General features: G+C 34.4%; 2 protein-coding genes across 3 annotated transcripts in view; one reads left to right on the top strand and one right to left on the bottom strand.

The window, feature by feature from the left end:
• LOC108914595 (alpha-amylase-like) overlaps positions 1-24,751 on the bottom strand; it is a 153,884-nt gene that overhangs the window by 57,300 nt on the left and 71,833 nt on the right. The gene's annotated exons all lie outside the window — the stretch shown is intronic.
• Positions 1-24,751, top strand: part of LOC108914332 (protein encore) — a gene marked incomplete at its 5' end in the record, with an annotated part of 65,400 nt that overhangs the window by 4,827 nt on the left and 35,822 nt on the right. The window contains 4 exons of the mRNA XM_018720125.1: positions 7,149-7,478; positions 16,400-16,703; positions 18,628-18,769; positions 20,062-20,307. Of these exons, the coding sequence (XP_018575641.1) occupies positions 7,149-7,478; positions 16,400-16,703; positions 18,628-18,769; positions 20,062-20,307 (1,022 nt within the window). The remainder of the gene's footprint in view (positions 1-7,148; positions 7,479-16,399; positions 16,704-18,627; positions 18,770-20,061; positions 20,308-24,751) is intronic.

Below are 24,751 nucleotides of genomic sequence, written 5' to 3' on the forward strand. Positions count from 1 at the left end.
AGCGCCTGGTCCGTGCACGCACGTGAACGCCACCTTCGTCGCGCGCAAGATTTTTTAACCGAATTTGAAACGTTCAAGTTAAAAATCAAGCACGCTAAGAGAACGATGTTCACGCGCATGCGCGGGCCTAGCGCTGCCACGTGCAGACTGTTCATTAATGTTATATTTTACTCTGCTAGCGCGTTTATTACTTACATGAACTATCAATGTAAAATTTCTGAAAATAAAAGTTTAACCCTTTGTTTAATTATTGTCTCTAAAATCCCGGTCCGTATACGTCCAACAGTAAATTAACAATTAACGTTATAAGAAAAGCCGTGTCGTGGGACAAAGAGACGTAGGTGATTTCATGTTACGAACTGAATCTCCCTGCTGCCAAAGAGCATCAATTATTCTAGCCTTTTCCTGATCGGTGCAATGCATGTCTATTTTTGTTAATATCAGCAACAATAAACAATTTACCCAACTTTATAAATTAAAAACCTTATTTTATGATGTCGAGTAGTTGTTTAGTTTAGTTATCTTGTTCTTGAGTATTTTATTAGTGATTATTTATTTATAAGTAATACTATACCCAATAAATAGTTAATAATATTAAAATAAAAATTATAGTAGACTTACATTTTAAAATATGTTTAGAAAATAAATACGCTTTCGTAAGTTTTTGAACAAAATTTATAAAATTCAGACCGATATAATCTAATCTAAATTATTTCTGCTGGAATTCAAATAACTAAACCTGTATTTAACCAAAAAATTTAAACTTCTCTTAATAAAAAAAACCTCAATTTATCTGTAACACTACTACATAGCTAACAATCTCTATTACCTCGGATTATATTAATTAATCAGAAATTAATGTATAATAATTAAAAGTATTAAAACCCGGAAAAAGAAGAGGTTATGTTTACTATACTACTAGAGGTAGCATGCCATTGCGAAAAGTGTGGCTGAGAGACAGACAGTATCTCAGACATGCTGTGTCACTCTAGCACGCCGCGATTGGTTGGAGCATTCATTTCCAACCAATCGTGACGTGCTAGAGTGAGACAGCATGTACTGAGGTACTGTCTGTTTCTCTCGCACACTCAGCCACAATTTTCGCAACGGCATGCCTCCAGTAGTATATGCTCGAAGGATCCGCCATATTCTTAGCGACTTTTCCTAGGGTGGGGGTATTTAAAAATTGCCATACGTAATTCATTCATAAATCATTTAAGATTCCCTACTGATTGATTAGTATACTATGAACCAGGATAACGTTCCTGCCAGTACGAAGTACGATCTCAAACATTCACTAATGTTTTCAAAAAATTTGGAACCCCCCTCTATCTCAGAAAATACTGCTCAAACAAAAAAACGATTAGGATAAAAGTTGCAGGGTTTTGAGTGAGCAATCCAACGGTGACCTTGACCATGACCTTGAAGGTCATTTAGAGGTCAAGTTGAAAATTTTAAATGGAACCGTATATTTTTGACCTCGGAAATGGAAAAAATGGAAATTTTTACGTTCGGATATGACCTTGACCATGACCTTTAAGGTCGTTTAGAAGTTAAGTTAAAAATTTTAAATGGAACTGTATACTTTTGATCCCGGAAATGAAAAGAAAAAAAAATTACGTTCGGATGTGACCTTGATCATGACCTTGAGGTCATGGTAGTTTAAAGGTCACAGCATTTCCAACAGCGTGTCTCTGAAGGTAAAATGTACTCGGGGTTTTCGGGGTCACCCTTTCACCCAGGAGGCAAATGTAAGAGTTCCCGTTTTAAAAACCATCCTGACCTTAAAATTATGTTGAAAGTTATCGCTATTTTTACTTTCGGAACAAGGCCGAGGTCATAACAATATCACCATCCGATAGCCAAGAAAATTTTTGCCGTTAAATTTTTTTCGTAAGAGCATTATTAAACTTAAGTTCTTTGCTTACGTTTGACGTTACAGTTACCTTTAGATCATGGTCAAAGACATGGTATAGGTCATTTTTGAATTTTACGCTCACTCAATTTCCGCAGTCAAGAAAATCGACTTGACCTGTAAACGACCTTGGAGGTCATGGTCAAGGTCATATCCGAAAGTAAAAATTTCCATTTTTTCCATTTCCGGGGTCAAAAATATACGGTTCAATATAGACTCGCTAAGGTCCTTTTTGCACGCAATCGCTGTAACTCCTGTCACAAATTTGTTTACATATTAGTTGCTATGTTCTTCTTAAAAAGGATCACTCCGCGGAAAAAAATAGAATACGCATAATTACGGTTAAATAAACCAAGTATAGAAAATATTACACAATTTTAATTGTAACTAATAAATGTAACAATAACTAATAACAAAACAAAACAAAACACAAAATTATGATTATTATTTTAAAAAAATTTCAATATGCATGCCTCCTACTTCTAAGCATTTATCCAATCTTTTCCTAACTTCCTTTGTAGCTTTAAACAACGTTTCTGTTGAAGGGTTCTCACAAACATGTCGACTCTTTTGCTTTAAATGCTCCAAACTTCTCGTGGGTGTACTTGATTTTTTAATGATCCCCATAAAAAATAGTCTGGAGACTTTGATTCTACAGGTCTATTAATTCCAACCACAGACCACCTAGACTGGCCGTATCTAATTCCAATGCACGGGTACCAGTGAATGCAAAATCCGGGGAAGTGGAGTGTGGAAAGCAATCTGATCGCGCGCATCTTTAAGCAGATCCGGATGAAGTAATATTTATATTACATATTAAACATTATATTGCATCTTATGACAAATATTCAATTTAAAGTTTGTAATTATTCAGAAAATAGTATATTTTAGTGTCATATTAACTAAAACTACAAAATAATTTAAATATATTTATTATCCTCTAAATAATATTAATTTATTTAATATTTGCCTTTTCGTAGATTTTACCGAATTAAATAATTTGACTTCATGATTTATTCGTACATCGATATACTTTTCACATTCAGCCCTTACAAGTTCTATTAAATGATTACAATTGTTAGGCAAATTATCAAATTGATGTTCATGCAAATTTTCAAATATGTTCACATTCAGAAAGTTTTTTAATACATGATAAACAATTTTATTTTTCTGTAGCCTAGGTGTTCTGCTTTCATCATTATTTAAAAATTTTATTAATTTTTCTGTTTCTTAGCATATTACTACGACATCTCGAGATGGATACGTCAAACAACCACGATCTTTAATAAAAATTAATTGACTGTACGAATACTGAATCTGAAATTAGTTTTGTTTGCGATTTTTTTAATTGAAAAAAATATTTAATTAATTTTCAGCTATCTCGAAATGACGGGAATTGGTAAAATTTCATAAAAATTTAAGACTCACATAAAGTAAATAATTACTAAAAATATTTTACAGTAATTCATTCATTATTTTATAATAACAATATCACGTTAATCACTACACTATGTGGGCGAACAAAATTATAAAGCTAACCCTGGAAACTTGTGACGTTAACCGAAAAATGGCGTACATATTTACCTTTTATATATTCCTTTTTTTTACTTACCTAAAGAAGGAAACTTTTCGCTTCTCTTCACCAACTCGATCACTTGTATTTATACAATTTTTTACAATACACTTGCCCATGATAAAACGTCTAATTATCGAAATCACAGCGATGCGTACACGTCAAATGCTAGGACACAATCAGGCTCCAAAGTGTTTTCACCAAAGTCGCTCTATAAGCCAGTCTAGGTGGTCTGTGATTCCAACCCACTTAGTTCCGAAAGTATTTTTTAAATAGTCTGTAACTCGTTTAGCTTTATGTGGAGAAGCACCATCGTGTTGCAACCACATGTTCAAGCAGATCTGGGAGCTCCTCTTGCAAAAACTGTAAATAGCTATTAGCGTTCAATACATTTTCGTAAAAGTAGGGGCCACTTAAATGCATTCCAGTAATGTCACACCAAACATTTATTCCATAATGGCCCTGATTTTGAATGGGATTAACATGATATGGATTTTCCATTATTTGGCTTGCCATTACTTATAAAACGACTCTCATCGGTCCAAAGAATGTGTTGTAACAGTCCATTATCTATTTCCAAATTAACCATTATTTGCTCTTTTTTCAGTATGTATGTAAGATAAGTGCTCGAAGTTATTTAGGCTATGGTCATGGTAACCATTGGAGCTGTAAATTATTTGCACATAGCTTCTTTTTAAATTATATGCAAAAGTGGCCTGTCGTATAGAATTTCTAGGATTTTCCTCAAAATATTGTAATACCCTAGCAACGGTAATATCGTTACACACTGATTTTGAAGTTCCTTTCCCTTTTCTTGATGAAAATGCATTTTCGTTAGCATGCAAAATTCTTCCTAATCTGGCAAATATTTTTGTGTTAACAGCTTGACGCTCTGGATATTTTTCATGATATAAGTTGGCAGCTCCTCCGGCATTTTTTTGACATTCACCATGAATTAAAATCATGTCACCTTTTTCATTGTTTGTGAACATTTTTTAATTTTTAGCAACCACTTACTACTTTGTTTATCATGCAAGAAATAGCGTTTGACAGAAAATTATATGTAAACAGACTTGTGACAGCAGTTTCAACCATTGTTTCACAGCAATGTTGATTAAATCATGACTAATTCCAATACAATAGGATACATTTTCGTATACATCATGTTTGTTATTGTAACTTTTTAAGAAGAGATAGAGAAAAAATTTCTGCACAAAAAAACTTCATAGAAAATAGATAATTTCGATTATCATAAAAATTGTGTATGTGCGTGGAAAAAAAAGTTGTTGTTTTTTGTATTTTCCGAATTTTGACAAAAATGTTTTTCAAGTGCAAAACGGACATTAGCGAGTCTCCATTGACGCCATCTCAACAGATTTTTACTGTCGTTTTTCGTTTGTTTGTTATGGGCCCGAGGCGCGAACTTTGGGACACCCTGTACATGTTTTTCATAATAACATAGAAATTTAACGTTTTTTAACGATTTAATTTAACATACCATATCGGTCAATAAACACAGAAGTAAATAACTTTTGTAAGGTTATACACCTTCACTAGAAGCACTTTAAAATTTTGCTATAAAAATAAACTTAATGTAACACAACACTAAACAGAAAGTCTCAAATTTACCTACGATAGTACAAACGCCTCAAAAACCGATTAATTCTACATTCTCGTTTGGCCGAATTAACATTGACCGTTTGTTTTTCGCCCACCTAGCGTTTTGTTATCATATCCCTGAACTAGGTCAATGTCAGAGGTCATTCACACTGAACTGAACACAGTGCTTTAAAAAATTCTAACCAATACTTTTTATTATTATACAGGGTGTTAAAAAAAGAGTGTAAAATATTTAAGGAGGTAATAGTATGAAACAAAATAAGCAGAAAAGTCTCAATAAACATGGGTCAGCAAAGTAACGTTGCGGAGATATGGAATGTTTTATGTTTTTTAGCCCCTTTTTTTATTTTGCAAAAACGTTGTGTATTTTCTTATAATAGTTGGTTGATGTTTAGTGAAATAAACAGTACGTATTTGACAGTTGTTCTCAGTGCACAAGTTTTCTTTCGCTATGGCTGGTTACTCTAACGCAGAATTAACAGACATGCATTTCATGTATGGTCGTGCTAATGGGAACGCCACCGAAGCGCGACGTCTTTATGTTGACGCTTATCCAAATCGCCAGATTCCTTCACAACGCATGTTTGGAAGAATTCACCAAAGATTGCGTGATACCGGTTCCTTGAGCAAACAGTGCCATTTATCCGGAAGACCAAGGTCGGTATCCACTCCTAGAGCAGAAGAAGAAATTCTAGCACTGGTAGAGCAGAATCCAGGTACGAGTGTGCGGAGAATATCAGCCGAGGTAGGAATTAGTGGTCCTCTTGTTTGGAGAATCCTTCACGAGCAACTGCTTTATCCATACCATGTGCAACGAGTACAGGCCTTAAATCCAATAAATGATCATCAAGCACGTTTGGTTTTTTGCCGCTGGTTTCTACGTCATGATGCTGAAGACCCTCGTTTTCTTGCAAACATTCTTTTTACTGATGAGGCCGGGTTCACAAGAAATGGAGTGTTTAATTTTCACAATACGCATATTTGGGCCGACGAAAATCCTCATGCTCTAATAGAATCTGGACATCAGGCACGTTTTTCATTAAACATTTGGATGGGTATTGTAGGTGACAGGTTTCTAGGTCCTGTTGTTTTACCAAACCGATTAACAGGCGCTGCTTACCTCAACTTTCTGCAGAACACACTGTATGAGTTTTTGGAAGACATTCCTTTGAATCAGAGGCAACAAATGTGGTTCCAGCATGATGGTGCTCCAGCTCATTTTTCCATGGCCGTTAGAGAGCATTTACACCAAACTTTTCCACATAGATGGGTAGGAAGGGCCGGACCTGTTTTATGGCCTCCAAGATCGCCTGATCTGAACCCTCTAGATTTCTTTGTTTGGGGATATTTGAAGACATTAGTGTATGGTACTCCTGTAAATAGCCTGGAAGAGCTGCAGCTACGGATTAATCAAAAGTGTCAAGAAATCCAAACCAAGGAGGGTGTTTTCGAAAGAGTTCGAATATCGTTGAGACGAAGATGTCGTGCCTGCTTGGAAATGGACGGAGGGCACTTTGAACATCTTCTGTAACTTTGTTTTTTGTTTGTTAAAAGCTTCCTTTGTCGGTTTATTCCTAATAAAATAAAATGTTTGAAAAACGAATAGTGGTCCATATCTCCGCAACCGTTACTTTGCGGACCCATGTTTATTAAGACTTTTCTGCTTATTTTGGTTCATACTATTACCTCCTGAAATATTTTACACTCTTTTTTTAACACCCTGTATAAACTTAAAATTAAATTAAAAAGATTTCGAATGTATCAAATTAATAAGTATTTTTATATTTTATTTTTTATTTATATTTTAAAAAGCAGAAATAATAGTTAATATTTAATACATAGTTTAAAAATATTTGCCCTGCGTCCGCATTGACATGGGAAAAATATGACAACACACAATGCCTAAAAATCTGATCTCTGCTTCAGTTACACCCTGTATATTCATCTTTACTCTTTAGTTAGTTTAGCATGAATATATCGTTGTTATTTTCGTTTTCTACTTCCTCATTTATACAGTTTTGTTTCTCAAATCACTTCCAGCACAACTCGAAATTAAAAGTGCTAGTCAGGAGCCATGCCATGCGGGAGGAGACGTCGCCCCCTCGGGTGCCCAGTCCGAACGTCCTCCACTCACCATGCATCAAACTCATCCCCTCACCGGAAGTCTCCCCCGATAGCCCGAACCCCGTCGTAGTCCTAAGTCCGTCGCTGAACTCCCCCTGTAAGTCTCCTCAGTGCCTCTCTCCCACCACCACCCTGGTACCCTCCCCCAACTCCAGGTGTTCCCCGTCGCTGTGCTCTTCCAACGATCACGCCGCCAATCGGCTCCAATCGGACCACCCGCAGGACTCACCTGGGTCAGGATTTGGGGTAAGTGCCGGCGTTCCCTCAAAAAATTGTCCTTCTGCGATCGCCACAAGAATAGGAATTTTCCTCTATTCTAATTTCCTCAGTGTCATCACCCAACATTGTAACACGAAGTGTCAAATAGTATTAGTTTTTAAACACACTTTGGGGTGTAAATATACTTTTTTCTTTTTTTTAATGGGATTGAAACCAGAGGTTCCTTTAAATAAAAACGAAAACTTTATGTAACCCTAAATATTGCGGGCTAATGATTACGATGTTTTTATAAACCATTAAAATTAAAAGAATTTATCAACTGTATTTTTTATTCCAATAAATATATCACAGCTTCCTAGCCTTTTTTAAATAATTTAGTTTTTTAAAAACATTACAAAAAATCATCTGTTGTGGATAATTTATTGTTGATAACAATGTACATGGGATTTAGGAAAAATGTATATGTTTTGAAATCAATTTCGTTTTTATCAAGTCTTTCAAATGTATTCCCTCCTTGCTGTCAGCTGATTGCGACGTTGCCACATTAATCCTCAAGTCAGACAGAAATGCAATTATTGGTTTCTGTTTTTAATTAATACAGCTGTACTATGTTCAAAACATACATTAGTTTTACATCAAAAATAAGATAATACTGTGTACTATCTATGGAAAAGTTTTGTTTCACAATTTCTACATTTTTTTCTCAGTTATGGGCAAAAAAAGAGCCGCACCGTCCATCTTCGCCATGTAAACCTATGTTAAAATGAATAAGTTTCAACAATATCTCAAAATCTAGATTCAACAAAAAATTCAAAAAAATGTGACGCACAGAGGGAGCACTGGACGCTATATAAATTTTAAGTACAGCTGTGCATTTAAGTAAACCCGATATACATCCCTAAATATAAATCCATTACATTTATCTCGTAAATGTACAATCACTTTCAGTATCAGGGTATTCGTTCAGTGTAAATATAAACAGTGGACCTTAAATACATTCCAAAAATACAAATGGGAAATTCTAAGAAAAAAATATTTGTCCTAAAGATTGGTGCAACTTCCGTCTAATAAAATCTAGCATGAATTATAAACCAGAAAAATAATTCAAGCAATCAACAAACGGACTTTCAAACTTGATGTGGAGCAGGGGTTCTCAATCTTTTTCAAAAACGGGGTACCCCTTAATGAAAAATTAAAATTTTACGTACCCCCTTGTTATCGGGGGAGCGGTTAAATTAAAAAAAACTTTTTACATCAAAAACACAATATATTTGGAAATATGTTTGAAACGCATTACAAAATATTAATGAGAAAGATGTACTTGCTTCTTTTTACATAGTTCCTCAATGTTCGGCTCAAGTTTTGCTAAGTACAAAGTCGTCCTCAACATTAAGCTTGTTTCTGTACTTACTTTTTAGATATGTTGTGCCCCACGTACCCCCTGAAAATTTTCACGTACCCCTAAGGGGTAGGTACGCGTACCACAGTTTGAAAACCCCTGATGTAGAGAATAAAAAAATTGGAGTACATGTTTGTAGATATTCATGTCGGTGTAAATCGTACAATATTTCTCTGCATTCGAGTAGCATAAAAACCCAAACCAACATAATTTCCATAAAATTGTTTTAAACTACCCTTCAAGTTTCCCATTTTCACTTGTCAACATTAATTGATGTACCACGTATCCCATTTTAATCGATACACGTAAATATCTCGTCGGTAAAGCCTTAAAGGTCAATTGAAAGTCAACCTCATAATTTTAAATGGGGCTCTCTATTTTTTATCCTGGCTATGGATTCGACAGCAAAGTGATCTCAACCTTGACCGCGGTCAAGGTCTCAGGGAAGATCGACTACAGAAATCGACCTTGATCAACTTCACAAATGTTTTTACGTTTTTTTTTTGGTTGATTTTGTTTTTTATATCGGTAGGTACCTGTACACCCGAGTACGTTGCAAAGTAATAGAAGGTCGAATTAAAAGTTCATTTGAAGATCAAATCATGAGTATGGAATACTAGGAATACTGGAATACTAACGAAATGACATCGTAATTCAATGGTCCTCAAATATTGTGATATTTTAATTATTTTTTTCAATTTTTCATCGTCACTCGATCTCACTTACTTTGTAACGGACTCAAATATGTCTTTTTCAATTATCAAGCAGAGTTATGCCTGTGTTGAATAACGATACATTTTTTTTTCATCCTCCCCACACTCATTCGTCACATTATTTATTTCTGCGACTGAAAATACTTGACATCTATGTATTTCATGAATCATGGTTATTTAGCCTGATTCCTCAGCTTCAATTTGGTTTTCTTTTATTTTCTGTACGATTATTTCTCATTGAGATATCGAGTATTGAGTGAAAAGTCACCTTTTTTTTATCATCGATATCTCATGAACTAATGATGGTAGAACGAGCTGATGGTGGGTTTTAGCAACTTGAATCAATCCTCTTCAAGGGAATTTTATATTAAAAAATACATTTCGGCTATTTTGGAAAATCAACGACTGCTTTGCGAATACTGCGAAAAGTACCAATGTTTGTAGGTTTTTCTTTTAGCTCAGTACATGCCCATGAGGCTTGTAAATTTTGAAATCGATCGGTCGAACCTTTTTCCTTTCCTGAATCGTTAAAGTTTTATAAAAAAATGGAAGAAGCAGGGTTATTGCATCTTAAACACCAATTAATTTCTTAATCATTATAAAATTTTCTTACATTATTTTTCTTACAGTTTCACGTTAAATACTCATCAAATATCGAAAAAAGGGAATTCATAAGTTTGAACCACGAAGTAGTAGAGAAAATGAAGCACTGAACCTCCGAAATCTGTGCAGTAAGATGGATCGTGATGCGGTTTTTTGCATTCGATTCGTTAGAGCGTGAAGAAAGTTTGTGACCCTATGTGATCAATGAGAAATGAAAATTGCATGGGTGCATAAGAAAAATGCATTTTTAAAATTGCATCTCGAAGAGTTAAAATATGAAAAATTTATAACTCGGAGGTCGCTGAACACGAATATCACGACGGCAACGGTCTCCGAAGTACCTAGTGCCCAGGGTGGCCCGTTTCCACGTCGTCTCCTGGAGTTTTGTGGTAATTCGTTATAAATTTAGCCGAAACTCGTTCTCTCGGGGTTTTTGAGGTCGCTGAACACGAATATCACGACAGCAACGGTCTCCGAGGTACCTAGTGCCCAGGGTGGCCGGTTTCCACGTCGTCTCCTGGAGTTTTGTGGAAATTCGTTTTAAACTTAGCCTTAAACTTCGAGATGCAATTTTAAAAATGCATTTTTCTTATGCACTGATGCAATTTTCATTTCTCATTGATCACAGAGTCACAAACTTTCTGCACGCTCTAACGAATCGATTGCAAAAAACCGCATCACGATCCATCTTACTGCACAGATTTCGGAGGTAAAGCCGTTTTTAGTGCTTTATTTCCTCGACTAAAGGTACGCCTTTCAAAAATTACTAAAATAGTTTGGAAATTTTTCAGCTCCTTTTTTTGAGTTGAGTTTATAAAAAAAACATATTTTGCCTGCTTTTATCAGACACTAGCTTAATTTGCAATAATATTCAATAATAATAATATAATCAGTAATATTAATGGCATTAACAACTTCATTGCACTAATCACATGAGCTGTTTCGCAGTCCGTGGTTATTATGTAATGTAAATAATGTTGCTTTTTAAGCATAAGTTATCTTAAACAAATTGTCTCAAAAGCCTACGAACAAAAAACGTCAAAAAACTTACCGTATTTGTAAATCAACTTAGCGAATTTTTACTTTTAATTAGATAAATCAGTGATCCAAGTTTCAACACTCTGCATCAAGCATCCGCAGAATCGAAAACAAAACGAACTAGGACCCACGTACCTACACCAAATTATTAGTTTGTCCGTTTTCTTAATATACCACCTGGAACTGTCAGTTATATTTTACTACTTTTCTACAAATCACCGACACATACCGAAATATTTAGAACTCTAGTATGTTGGACAGCTCATAAAAATAATAGCCACCTTATAAATGAGTTATTTGTAATTTCCACACAACTTCAAAGATCGATTTGCCGATATTTTTCGTTCTAATCACTGCCGGTTTGTTTAATAATTCTTCTATGAACTTTACAGGTTTGGCAAGCGAAACCGAAATAAATTATCCCTTGCAATTTATGGTATGATTTAAAACCTGTAGTGTTATTAAATTTATTGTACATTTTGATATAATTTCGCGAATTTTGTAGCCTCAGGATGGTTGTCTAGTTGCACCATCCGTTGCAATAGATGACAATTGTCATCACTCAAATATTTTAAGAGCGTACAACATGTTTAAAAAATATACAGCATCAAAAATGTTGCAAATTTGATAAGTCCATATCCAATTAGGTTTAAACCCGCTCGCGACCTATTGTCTAATATAATTAAATTATTTTAATTCAATACTGTGGCTTCTGAACCATTAATACCACAGTGTGACATGGGGAATGTCCCATCATCATTTTTTTTAATTGCCAAAGGCTACCAAAAATATGTAATTAGCTCCATGAATATGATGCTTCAACTGTCGTTTCCCGGGCTGTGATCGAAGATATGAGAAACCTACTACCTACAGTTGGGTTTTTGGGGGTGTTTTTGACAGTTGTTGCAATAAAACTAGGGGTGATGGAGTATTTTCGATGTTAGATTCAATTTCTGGAGATCCAAATACATGACTTGGGTCTCATTCGTGGCACAGCACATTCTTTTCTGTCTCTGCCTAAGTATTGTATGAGCCGCATATATTTCCAAATAATAATGCGAATTTCTAAAACATAATTGTGTCTGCAAATACTAAATAATGGGAAACTCAGGAATCTTGTAACACTTATCACATACCACCATAACTTCTTGAACCTAACATCCCCACAACCCTATGAAAATGGGAACGAATAGGAAGAAGAAATCCAAATCCGTTCAATCCCAGTCTCATGGAGTTACAAGATTACTTAAAACTTGCTTCCAAAGTTAGTCAACCATAAATATCGGGATCAGTTGAATTTGTTCACTTCGTTCCCAGTTTCATAAGTTTTTTGGACTCATAAGAAAAGAGTAAGATCTGATAAAGAGCTGAAGGATAGGTTACTAAGTTTATTGGACTCATAAGAAAATAGTAAGATCTGATAAAGGGTTGAAGGATAGGTTACTAAGTTCTTCGTTTCATGATTTTGGAACCCGCTAAGATTGTCATTAAATCATTAATTAAGCTTCTTCATATTGTCTCTCTTTCTCAGTCTTACAATGTTATGATTTTATGGGGTTGAAGTTAGGGGGCTTCAAGGTCAGAGAGTTTTATTGGAAGACCCATGTTTTACATCTATTTTGCAGTTTCACTCTGTAGTCCAGTGGTTTGGCGAATGGGAGTGGTACCTTGAAATCAGAGGGTTTTTCGAGATATAACTATAAATTAACGATTTTCAAAAAATCCTGACTTGTAGAGTCAAAAGAGAGGACATATTCTTCTTTACCGGGTAGACTACTTGTTTTTGTGGGCCTGTGTGATTAACTATGTGATCTATTTAAGATGTCTGAACTTAATAGTCTAAATTCTCTCAAAATGCATATGCAGATGTACATTTTTTGGGGTCCTCGTTTTACTACTCATATCACTTCACAATTTTTGGTCATTAATAAAAAAATTATATTTACGAATGTTTGGAAATATTCGGGAATATTTCCGAACTATCTTAAATTCTCACAAATCACTATGCATGTGACGCAAGTAAACAACGCAAACTTGCAACATCTTGAAGCTCTATCTTTTCCTCAATATTATTATATTTGCTGCGGTTCACCCTGTATAGATATTTAGTAACCTTATAAAGCAAGGGAAACCAACTTGGGTAGAAAAAGGTATGGTTATATATTTTTATACCCATCGATTTTTCAGTAATTCTGCATTTCTGCCTGTATCTAAATGTTGTTAAAGGTAAGGTAAACGCCAGCCTAAAAATAGCCATGGCGTTGTTAACTGTAACGCTAGCCATTGTGAATTATTAAAAGCGCGGCTATTTTAGGAACTTGCCTTAATTAATGGCCCCATGTCATGCCTTTGATGTGATAACGTTTCAAGGAGCTTACCTGACACCGGCCCAAGTGCAAATTGTAGATTTACGTTTGACCGGTAGGTTGGATTAGTTCTGATAACGCTTTATTTTTAATAGCCTCGATAAAGTTGTCTTGAGTTTTCTGTATTGAGTTTCCTTGAACTTTTTTTAGAAATAATAACCCAATTCCAGTAAACGGCTAAATTTGCAGGAAAATATATATAACCGCAAAAAGATTTATCTAATCCCGAAATCAGTTTAATCCAATAAAGATGTCATTTGACCTTAATAAAAGTTGTAGATCAAATTTTGAACAACTTTTCCACATAAATTTTTTTTGTATGTGTAATCCTTAACGATTCACTGCACATTATGTGACAAAAATTGGGCACGCCCGCCGCCGCCGCAGGGATGGTCTTGTAAACATATTTTTACAAAAAAATGACCTTCATAAAAGTTATAGAGGGTCAAATTCTGAACAACTTTTCCCTATAAATTATTGTTGTATCTCTAATATTTAAGGAGTGCATGACAGAAAATTCGTTTACCACAGGACTGGTCTTGTAAACACTTTTTTTTAAATGACTAATAAAAGTTGGAGAAGAGTAAATGTTCTACAATTTTGCTTTATAAAATTTCACGATCTGCATGAAAATCATCAACTCAGTTTAGTCCTCTTTTCCTGGAAGGCTCAGGTCAATTCATCTCTTTCTCAACGTCATCCGAATCGATGTTTGAACTATCATCCTGCGTGCATGAAATACTGTTTTCATGGTCGTCATCAATATCGTCATCATCGCTGTCATTTCCAAATTCCAAATGAAAACTAAAAATGAACTGATGCAGCCTGTCAGCTAACACCGCTTGCCCCACTTCCCCTGTTGCCAACTCGTTGTAAAACATGTTTACAAGACCACCACTGCAACGTGCGTATTTTTTTTTTTTTTCATATAATGCACAGTAACTCGTGAAGTATTAGAGATACAAAAAAAAATTATAAGGTAAAGTTGTTCAAAATTTGATTCCCTACAACTTTTATAGAGATCATTTTGCTCTAAATAATATTTAGGAAACATGTGAGTTCGAGTGGTTGGATACTCAGGAGGCAACCCTGAAAAAATCATCCTGTTTGGAATTTTTCTTGCGGTCTCTATATGCAGAGCACGACTTTATTGGATTAGTAGTAAAGATAAGTGTTCACTTGAGAACAGTAAGTCACTCTCGGTTGTATCTATAAATTAGGTGCCTATCCATTTGAAAATAATTTGAATAAGGTTTGTCAAATGCTTACTGTCTTGAATGATTTTTAGAAACGTACCCACTATAGTCCAAGAACTAGAGGCAGAAAAATTGTTTGAATTTATTGAGCCTAGTTTTTTTTATAGTTAATTACAGTAGTTGTGTAACGGGTGGCCAACTAAGAACGGCCGCCTGCCATATCTCAGAAACGAATCATCGCACAGTTTTAGGAAAAAAATTACATTGAGGAAAGTGGCCTGCAACTCGATATATTTCGTCTAAGGGTAGATATTAGCACACAAAGTTTAAATTATGAATTTACGAATGCTGCTGACGTAATATGAGTTGCTTACCACTTATAGATAGATACGATTCTGAAGCTACCAAAGAAACTATAATATCTTATAAAATACATATAATAATTAAAAATGAATAATAATAACTAAAAGCTTAATAAATCAATAATGACGAAACGCTAATTTGACATTTCTTAAAAATATTCGTNATAACTAAAAGCTTAATAAATTAATAATGACGAAACGCTAATTTGACATTTCTTAAAAATATTCGTATTTAGCAGACAAATGTTGACAGTAGCCTACTAGGTAATGTTTTAAAGAAATAAAAATACGCGTTAAGATGTTTTATTTTTTTGCATCAAAACGGCGCCCCATACGAAGAAAAGGCAAGGGAGATTTTTTGTCACAAATTGAACGAGGAATTCAAAAATGATTTTTAATTTGTAATATCTCAGTGGGGTACCATTTTTTTCTTTAAAAAAATTGAGATTAATACCCGTACGCGCGCCAATGATGAACATAAAATTCTTAATTGCGTGTCAAAAAATGCGCAATAACTACCTCTTAAAACCCACCAAATTTCATTTGCACATCTCGACCGGTTTCAGAGCAATAAATAAAATCGTCAGTTTTTAAGAAAAACTTTGACACCCCGTATCTCGGAAAACGAATCATTTGCGGACATACGTTTATAAGCAAACTGCCATTAATTTTCTCATGTAGAATCACCCCCTGAAATTTGTCGCAATTTACTAACACACTGTATTTTCAATACCCCTTAATTCAGTAAAATATGGAGAAAATCCTAATTTTCTATTTAGTCGTGGCTGACGCTGCCTAGCGGCCATTTTAGAAACTAGCAAACATTTTCCAGCGATTTTTCAGGGCCACTTTCTTCAATGTAATTTTTTCCTAAAGCTGTGCGATGATTCGTTTTTGAGATATCTCCGGCGGCCGTTCTTATTTGGCCACCCGGTACACCAACATACTGTGGTCAGTAAAGTTGTCGTACATACCGAGGTAATAAAATGAAGTTACTAAGTCTGAAAACCGTTTTATACAAATTCTATACTGCATATAAAAAGAAGTTGTGTCAATCAGCCAGCTGAATGTGGGAACAGAGCTGGTCAGTCAGCCCCAATGTATGTATGTTATGAGCATAGTAAACAACAAAAGTCTAAAGACAGCTAAAATCATTTTTTCTTTATATTAGATTAACTGCAACTTATATTTACAACGCAGAAGTCGATGCAGGCAGCGCTGCCTATTTCAGCGTGTTAGGGGGCTAAATTTGACGTCAGTTTCGTTTCCAGAGTTCGAGTCCCAAGTACCTTAACAAAGTCAATAACTCGAAAAACTCGGACGCCTCCTCGAAGCAAACTAGTCATAATGTTAAGAAGAAGTGTATGTGTGATTGCCAAAACCAGAACTGTATAAAGTGCATTAAGGCGCAGGAGAGGAACATCAACAACAATCTAACGAACGTAAATAACAATGTGATGGGAAGCCCCAACACCCTGACAGTGTCCAGGGCGAGTTCCAGGGGCAAACTCAGGCAGCAGAGTTCATCGCAGGGCAGCTTCGAAAGCTCGTCCAATTCACCTTGCTTATCTAGAGGTACGTAAATACAGCGTATTCCGTTTAAAACCGTACGGCACCATATCTCTAAGACCAAAAGTGATATCTAAGTTCTTTGGGAAATATACACTATTATTACTGATACTATACAACTGATTCTTGACGTATAAGTTAATTATACGACCATTGTCGTTCGTGATTCACCTAGACTAGGTCAGTGTCAAAGGTCAAATATTCATAAACTAAGCACGGTGCTTTAAATAATATACAAGGTGAGTCATTAATAATGGTACACAGCTCAATGGCAGATTATTATTAAAGTCACAATATAGCGATTGAGCCAAATATGCCATAATCAATTGTTGCTCCTTTTCCTTCTACAGGGTGTTAAAGTTGAAAAATTATTTTCGATTTTTTTGCTATATTTTAAGTATGTATGGATCGATTGTTTTAAAAATTTATAGTATTACGTTTTTTGAGGTGGCAAATACGAACATGCAAATAGAATTGGAGTCACGTCTAGGGGGCACTAGTTGTACTCTCCTGTCAATGTAAAAAATGTCCAACTTTTTATGTTTTACAATTTTGAATTTTTTATACTTGTTACGAATCGATAAACTCAACTGTTTTTTGAGATACAGATGTTTTAAATTTTTGAGATTCGACGGGAATTAAATTAGAAAATTATGTTTTCCAAAGTAGTAGGTATCGACATAATAAATTGACATCTGTCACTACAATACATTGTTTCTGCCAATCCTACTCAATTTGATTAGGAAGTAGTTTTTTTCATTGTCGTTATTTTTTAGAGAAGAGAATATAATAGAAATTTCCTGCACCGTTGGATTGGACGCGGTAGCGAAGTACCTTGGCCTGCACGTAGCCCTGTTTTAAATCCGTTGGATTTTTACTTTTGGGGATATCTCAAATCTTTAGTTTATAAAAACATTATTAATGGCCATGTACAACTGTGGACAAATATTAAAGAATCAGTTCATATTGTCAAACAACATAGAACTTTATTTAACGTCAGACAAAATTTAAATAAAAGGCTGATGGTAAATAATTTGTTAAGATATGCATAATAAAATTTTCAATTGCTGTAATGTTTGTCTTAATACTTAATTCAGGCTTGGTATCTTAAGACCTGCTAATTTTCTAATTTAATTGTAAAATACAAAAAGTTAGGCAGATTTTTACATTCTCAAAAAACATAAAACTACAAATTTTCAAAACAATCGGTCCGTACATATTAGATAAAAATAGAAAATATTTCTTCAACTTTAACACCCTGCAGAACGAAAAGGGGCAACAATTGATTAGGGCATGTTTGGCTCAATCACTATATTTTTACGTTAACAATCTGCCATTAAGCTACGTACCATTATTAATGACTCACCTTGTATATTGACCTTAAAGAATATTTCAAATCTGAGATTAGTATTTTTGTTTTATAAAACAGCAAAAATAATTATTTTAAAACATAAATTAGTCTTACTTACAATTATTAACGTATGCATATCCACATACTAGTATTATATTTAATAAATCATCCAAAAAATTTTAGTTTTTTAAAAACACTCAATTTTTTTTATTGCTCGATGTTTCTTCCTCAAAAGAATATGGCAACTTTAAAGTAACACGTTGCAAAGTCATACAAAAGCAACTGGTTTCTACAAAATTATTCCATTGAAGTTTCGTTCTCTACCACTCCATTAGTTTCATACAGTTGGTGTAAAAAAAGTAACAACTGGCAACACTGATAAACGCGCAGATATAATCGGGTGTTAGGCAACAGATTTTGATTGATATTTGATTTAAAAAATAATTTCAAATTAGCATTCTGTATATTCTGTATAATAAAAACTAATAAAAGATAGTTATTTCAACTTTATAAATATTAGCAACTACATCTCTTCTCGGGGAGAGTAGTGGAATCATCTTACCCTTTATTTGGTTTCAGATAGTAGTTCTGAGCAATACACCGATACTACAGGTGTCGATTTAGAACAATTTATACCCGAAACACTTAATAGAAACGCAAAGGACAGAGCTCTTATGCTTCGCATAGAACAAGAACTAGTCAATCTTGCCAAAGATAGGTGGTAAGTGTATTTTTTTCATGTACAGTGTACAACAAAAGTCAGGAGCGTGTAACAAAGACGAATAAAACTTTATAGAAAACTTCGAGATTGGTAGATTTTTGTTGAATATATTTTTTGACAATTTTCTTACATTTTACGTGTATTTGTTCTTCAGAATTCGATAGAGCTTCTATATGTGGGCATACCGATGCCCCATAAGATAAGTCTATTATTTATGAATTATAAAGATTTCTCCAAAAACCTTTTAATATTGGGTAGTGTGATCGGTGGTGTGACGGTCCCCAAACATGTTAAAAAAATTATCGTGACGTCAAAGGTAATTGAAAATAAAATTTAATAGTTTTTAAAAGAGATCTTCCCGAAAAATTACTGACTTTGTTGATACTGTATATACAACAATCAAGTAGAAATGAAAATTAGTTCTATTTAAACTAAATTCTCGAATTAAAATTACAAAAATGTATATAGTTTTAATTTATAGAAAGTGTAGGGTATAATATGGATAATATTTGTAATTTTTGCATAAGAACTTAAAGAAGCACAAAAAAGTTTTATCTTTGAAAAGTCCTTTTTTGGTTTTATTTCTTATTATTTTCTATTTTCTGAAAACGATAAATAAATATTTAAACAGTAATTCTGCTCATAAAAATAATAATGCAACTCCATATGACACTTTATTGATAACTCAAAATTGACACAGTTGCACAGACAAATGGTATTTTTTTTTAAAATAATTTCTAGCCATAACTTTTTTAGTTATGTATTCCAAATTTGATAACAACAAAACGCTCATTATAAATTGATTATAACTTTTTTATTTAAGGTTAAAAAAGATTAAAGATTATTAAAAAATCTTGCAAAAGGTCGATGTTATCAGCGGTATGTTATCGACTATCGATAACTATCGATAGTCGATATCTTAAACAGTTTATTAACGAAATCAAATTTTAACTTAAATGAAATGTATGTTTTATAAATACTGTTGTAAAGATTAGAATCTGCGAAATCAGCAAACCTGATCTATAAAAATTAAAATCCTTTCTCTTGGGTATTACCAACTTAGAAACAACCTTTTTTTCAGAATATTTCAATTTATTTTATTCATAGTTTTCATAGTTTTAAATTCAAGACAAACATTACAAATATTAATTATATCACACTTTGTATGAACCCCTCTATTTTACTGTTTGCGCGATTTGAGGGCCCGCATCAATTGAGAAGTTCTGGCGCCTATGTAACAACACGTGTTAGAGGCAATTTTCAATGGAAAGCGCTCACGATTTCCTTTTCAGTAAAACTCATTACAAATTTCCGCCGATGTCCTCGTACCAACGCATGCTGGTGCACCGCTGTGCGGCCTACTTCGGGATGGACCACAACATCGAACCCACAGGGAAGTCGGTGGTGGTCAACAAGACGAAGAACACGCGAATACCCGACGTCGAGTTCAAGGAGCACATCAAGGACGACATCGTCTTCAGCGAGGAACCGAGGAGGTCAATCCTGAAACGGGACTCCAACAGCGTGGAGGATTATAGGTAGGACAGTAAAGAATAGCATCCTTACCGTTTTTTTTTTGTAAGAAAATTAATAGGTTTTCATATCACAAATATTTTTGAATAATTAATTTATTTTAATTTTTTCAAATATGTTTTTAAATAGAATAGTTTTGATTACATTATAGAGAAATGCCTCTAAGGTACTTTATTTAAATTTATATTCCCTAATTAGGCTTGAAAATAATGATCAAAATCGAAAAAATAACTGTTTAAATTTGCTTCCGGAAGTGATCCTACACCTACAGAAAAACATCAGTCATTGTATGTCATGAGTATTTTGAGGTATTGTTGCTAAAGTTGTTTCAGAAATTCGTACATACATATACAGGGTGCAACAGTTTGTATCTTGATAACTTCGGGATCACTTAGAAGATGAGGAAATAAATTTATTATACAACCGTGTGTAAAAAATTCAACCATTTCCGGGACACAGGATTTTCAAGTTAGCGGTGAAGAAATATTTTTTCAAATAACTTTATAATGGTTTGAGCCTGAGCTTCTTAGTTGGTATACGTTTTTATTCATTTGAATGTAATATACAAGGTGCGTTTTAAAGTAAACAGGACTTTTCAAAAATAGGTATATCTAGTGAAGCCATCTATTGGCAATTACATACACGGAAAGTTAGAACAAACAAAGAAGCATCGAACATCGAACAAAGAGCTAATATTAATTTTGTTTTAAACTTGTAAAACTTTTTCCAAAACGTTTCAATTATTAAGCTTATGGTGATTTTTTATCCCGTGGCAGAATTCATGTGTGGTAAACGGTCATGAGAACATAAATGATGAGCAACATGTTGGCCAACCGAAATCCGTGATCACCTCTGATTCCATCAAAGCTGTGCGTGAATTCATCAAAGATCACCCAAATTCTTCTCAAAAACATCAATGTTGTATTTTGGCCGAACATTTACATACCGAAAAGTGTGTGCACGGTTTGTTCCGCACAAGTAGGCTGACGACCAAAAAAATTGCTCAGAATTCAACATTCGAAGGATATCATCAAGGAGGGCAAAAAGGACAAAATCTCCCTTTACAACATTGTGACTTGTGATGAAACCTGGTGTTTTCAATATTATCCAGAAACAAAGCGCCGAAGTGTCCAGTAAAAGGCAACAAACAAGCCAAAATCAAAAAATTCTCGTTTGGAGAAGTCAAAAGTGAAGATAATCTTGATTTGCTTTTACGATTCCAAGGGCATTGGCCACCAAGAGTTCGTTCCACCAGGCCAAACCGTTATAGTCGAGGAAATAAAGCACTGAACTGCCGAAATTTTTCGATCAAGTCGCATCAAGATGGGGTTTTTTGCATTCGGTTTCTAAAATTATGTGAAAAAAATGTATCAACTTTGTATGTGCAAAATGCATCCAGAAAAATGCATTTTTTAAAGTCACTTAGAATAAAATCATAACTCGGTTAATAATGCCTGGAATGGACTCAAATCAGAGTCCTGGGGGCTTTCAAGGTCACTGATCCCGAATATGACCTTCAAATTTGTCCATCGCCGACCTGGAGCTTAGGATTGATGATGAACGTCATCTCCGAGGCTTCTCTTGAATTTCACTCTTAAATGCAACGAAACTTGACACCCGGGAGTTTTTCGGGTCGCTGATTCCTAATCTGGCGTCGGCGAGAAGCCCCGGACACCTGGTGCACCGGAACCTGGACATGGATGTCATCTCCGGGAGTTTTCCTGTAAACGAGCCGAAAATCGCATCAGGGGGTTTTTCAGGGCGCTCTTCTCGAATCTGGCGTCGGCGACCACCCTCTGGACACCTGGTGCACCGGAACCGGGACCTTCAAATCGGCTTCATCGCCAGAAAATCAATAAACATTAAATTTTCAATATATTTGAGACTGCCGTTAATACTGCAATAACATGTTTGAAATTGTTAAAGTATGCAAGATGAAAATAGAGAGAATAAATTGAATGAATGTCACAATGTATGCAAGTGTTGTTTCAAAAACAAATCAAAATCATTTATTTCCAAATCAATTGCCATTTCTAACTAACTCTTAACTTCAATTTAATTTAACTCAAATACAATCTAACTTCATTTTATCCTAATCTAATCAACTATTAACTTTAATTTGAAAATATTCTACTAAATATCAATTTCATCATTAACTGACGTATATGGCCCGGATAGTTTTTCGAGGGTCCCGGTCTGGGGGCCCACAGTCGTGCATGCATTTCGAGAAGAGTGCCCCAAAAATCCCCTGATTTTCGACTCGTTTACGCGAATTTTACAGGAAAACTCCCGGAGATGATGTCCATGTCCAGGTTCTGGTGCACCAGGTGTCCGGGAGGTGCTCGCCGACGCCAGATTAGGAATCAGCGACCCGAAAAACCTCCGGGTATCAAGTCTCGGTGCATTTAAGAGTGAAATTCAGGAAAAGCCTCAGAGATGACGTTATCATCAATCCTAAGCTCCAGGTCAGCGATGGACCAATTTGAATGGTCCATGACCAATGGTCATATTCGGAGTCAGCGACCTCGAAAACCCCCAGAACCCTGATTTGAGTCCATTCCAGGCATTATTAACCGAGTTATGAATTTTTTCAAAGTGGCTTTAAAAAATGCATTTTTCCGGATGCATTTTGCACCGCACAAATGCAATTTGGTCGTTAAATATAATACAAAGTTGCTACATTTTTTCCACATAATTTTAGAAAGCGAATGCAAAAAATCCCATCTTAATACGACTTGTTCGAAAAATTTCGGAAATTTCGGCACTTTTTGTGCTTTATTTCCTCGACTATTAATGCACAATTTTATCTTGGCGTTTTGAAGCGTTTAGTGCATCGTATTCGTCGTATTGGGCCATATTATTGCGCAGAAAGAAGTTGGCGTTTGTTGCACGATAACGCGCCAGCTCATCGATCGACACTTGTGACCAATTTTTTTAGTAAAAATCGCATTTTTACTGTCGACCGCGTATTTGAGGATGAAAGGACAACGTTTTGTGGACGTAGAAGCCATCCAAAATTATTGTACCGACATTCTGGAGGATGTCCCGGTCGACGATCTAAAACAATCATTCGATATGATTTTACACCATGCAAATCGCTATATTGAGTCGGAAGGAGACAATTTTGAATAAAATAAATAGGTTTCGCCAAAAAACTTTTTGTTCTTATTTTTAAAAGGTCCTGTTTTGTTTTGAACGCACCCTGTATTATAAGAGTATATAAGAAAATGGCACGCGGTATTTTTTTTCTTTGGATTGCCACCTCCTTAACCACCACATTTTTATGCATGCACATGTGGTTATCTAATTTACATTGGACAATAAAATATTGATTTTTAGAGATATTTTTACCTATTGTGGAATTTTGATATACTATAGATTTCGTGTAAAACACATAAATCTTTCGCTTTGATTATTGTTTTTTTAATTAGGGAAATGATAAACATAAAAATAAGAAAGAAGGTATATATGAACATACTTCTTAAAATGCTGTGGGAATTATGTTGATATAAACTATTTTCTTATTTTTGTTCATAAAATTACTCCTCCAAATGTATAAATCCATAGTAGATATCCAAATTTTACCAGAAATTAAAATTGTTTAAAAATTGATTTTTTATTGATGAAAGTAAAGTAGTTAACTATAGGCGAGCGTATAAAAATGTTAATGGATCAAGAGGTGAGGATCCCAAAGAAATAATGCCCTGCATGACATTTTATTAGAGTCTAGTAATATATTGCTCTTAAATAAGTAAAGTCGTATACCAGTTAAGAAATCTGAATCGTTTTTATCTGAAAAAATATTTTTTAACATACGTTTAAATAACAAAGTGAATTTATTTTCACTTGTTCTATCTGTTCTCGAAGTTATACAGGTAAAAACTGTTACCCTGTGTATATAATGTTATATGAGAAGGTACACAAATTTTAAGATGGCGTAACGCAGGTTAAAATCAGCAAAAAATGTGTATAAACCGGAAAAAACAATTTTTAAAATGTTTTCTTATAAAATTTTTTGAATTCATTCAATTTTAGAGTAATAACTGCATTTGGTACTTACAAAACTATGCCTGTAATTTTGAAATTCAGTTTCGAGTACCGTAGAAACAGGAGGTAAACCCATTTCGTGTAGCGTAGCTTTTACTTCTATGACTTTTTTTGAAGTATTCATGCATAGATACTTAATTAAATCGGCGCATTTATGGAAATACATGATTCCTGTCAAATTTTCTTAGATTTTGGTGTACTTTTCATAGTGATTAAAGATTTCTTTTACAATGAAACTACAGTTCTTTAAGAGAATTTTAGTATACCTACACATTAACACATCGAGAAATTAAATCTGAACGAAGTTAATACAATACAGAAATCATAAGAAAAAAATATAAATTAGGCATGAAAAATATGTCCAACATTGTTTATGAGGATGCGGACAGCGGTACACATGAT

Source organism: Anoplophora glabripennis, unplaced genomic scaffold (assembly GCF_000390285.2).
Source record: "Anoplophora glabripennis isolate ALB-LARVAE unplaced genomic scaffold, Agla_2.0 scaffold50, whole genome shotgun sequence".
Classification (NCBI taxonomy): Eukaryota; Metazoa; Arthropoda; class Insecta; order Coleoptera; family Cerambycidae; genus Anoplophora; species Anoplophora glabripennis.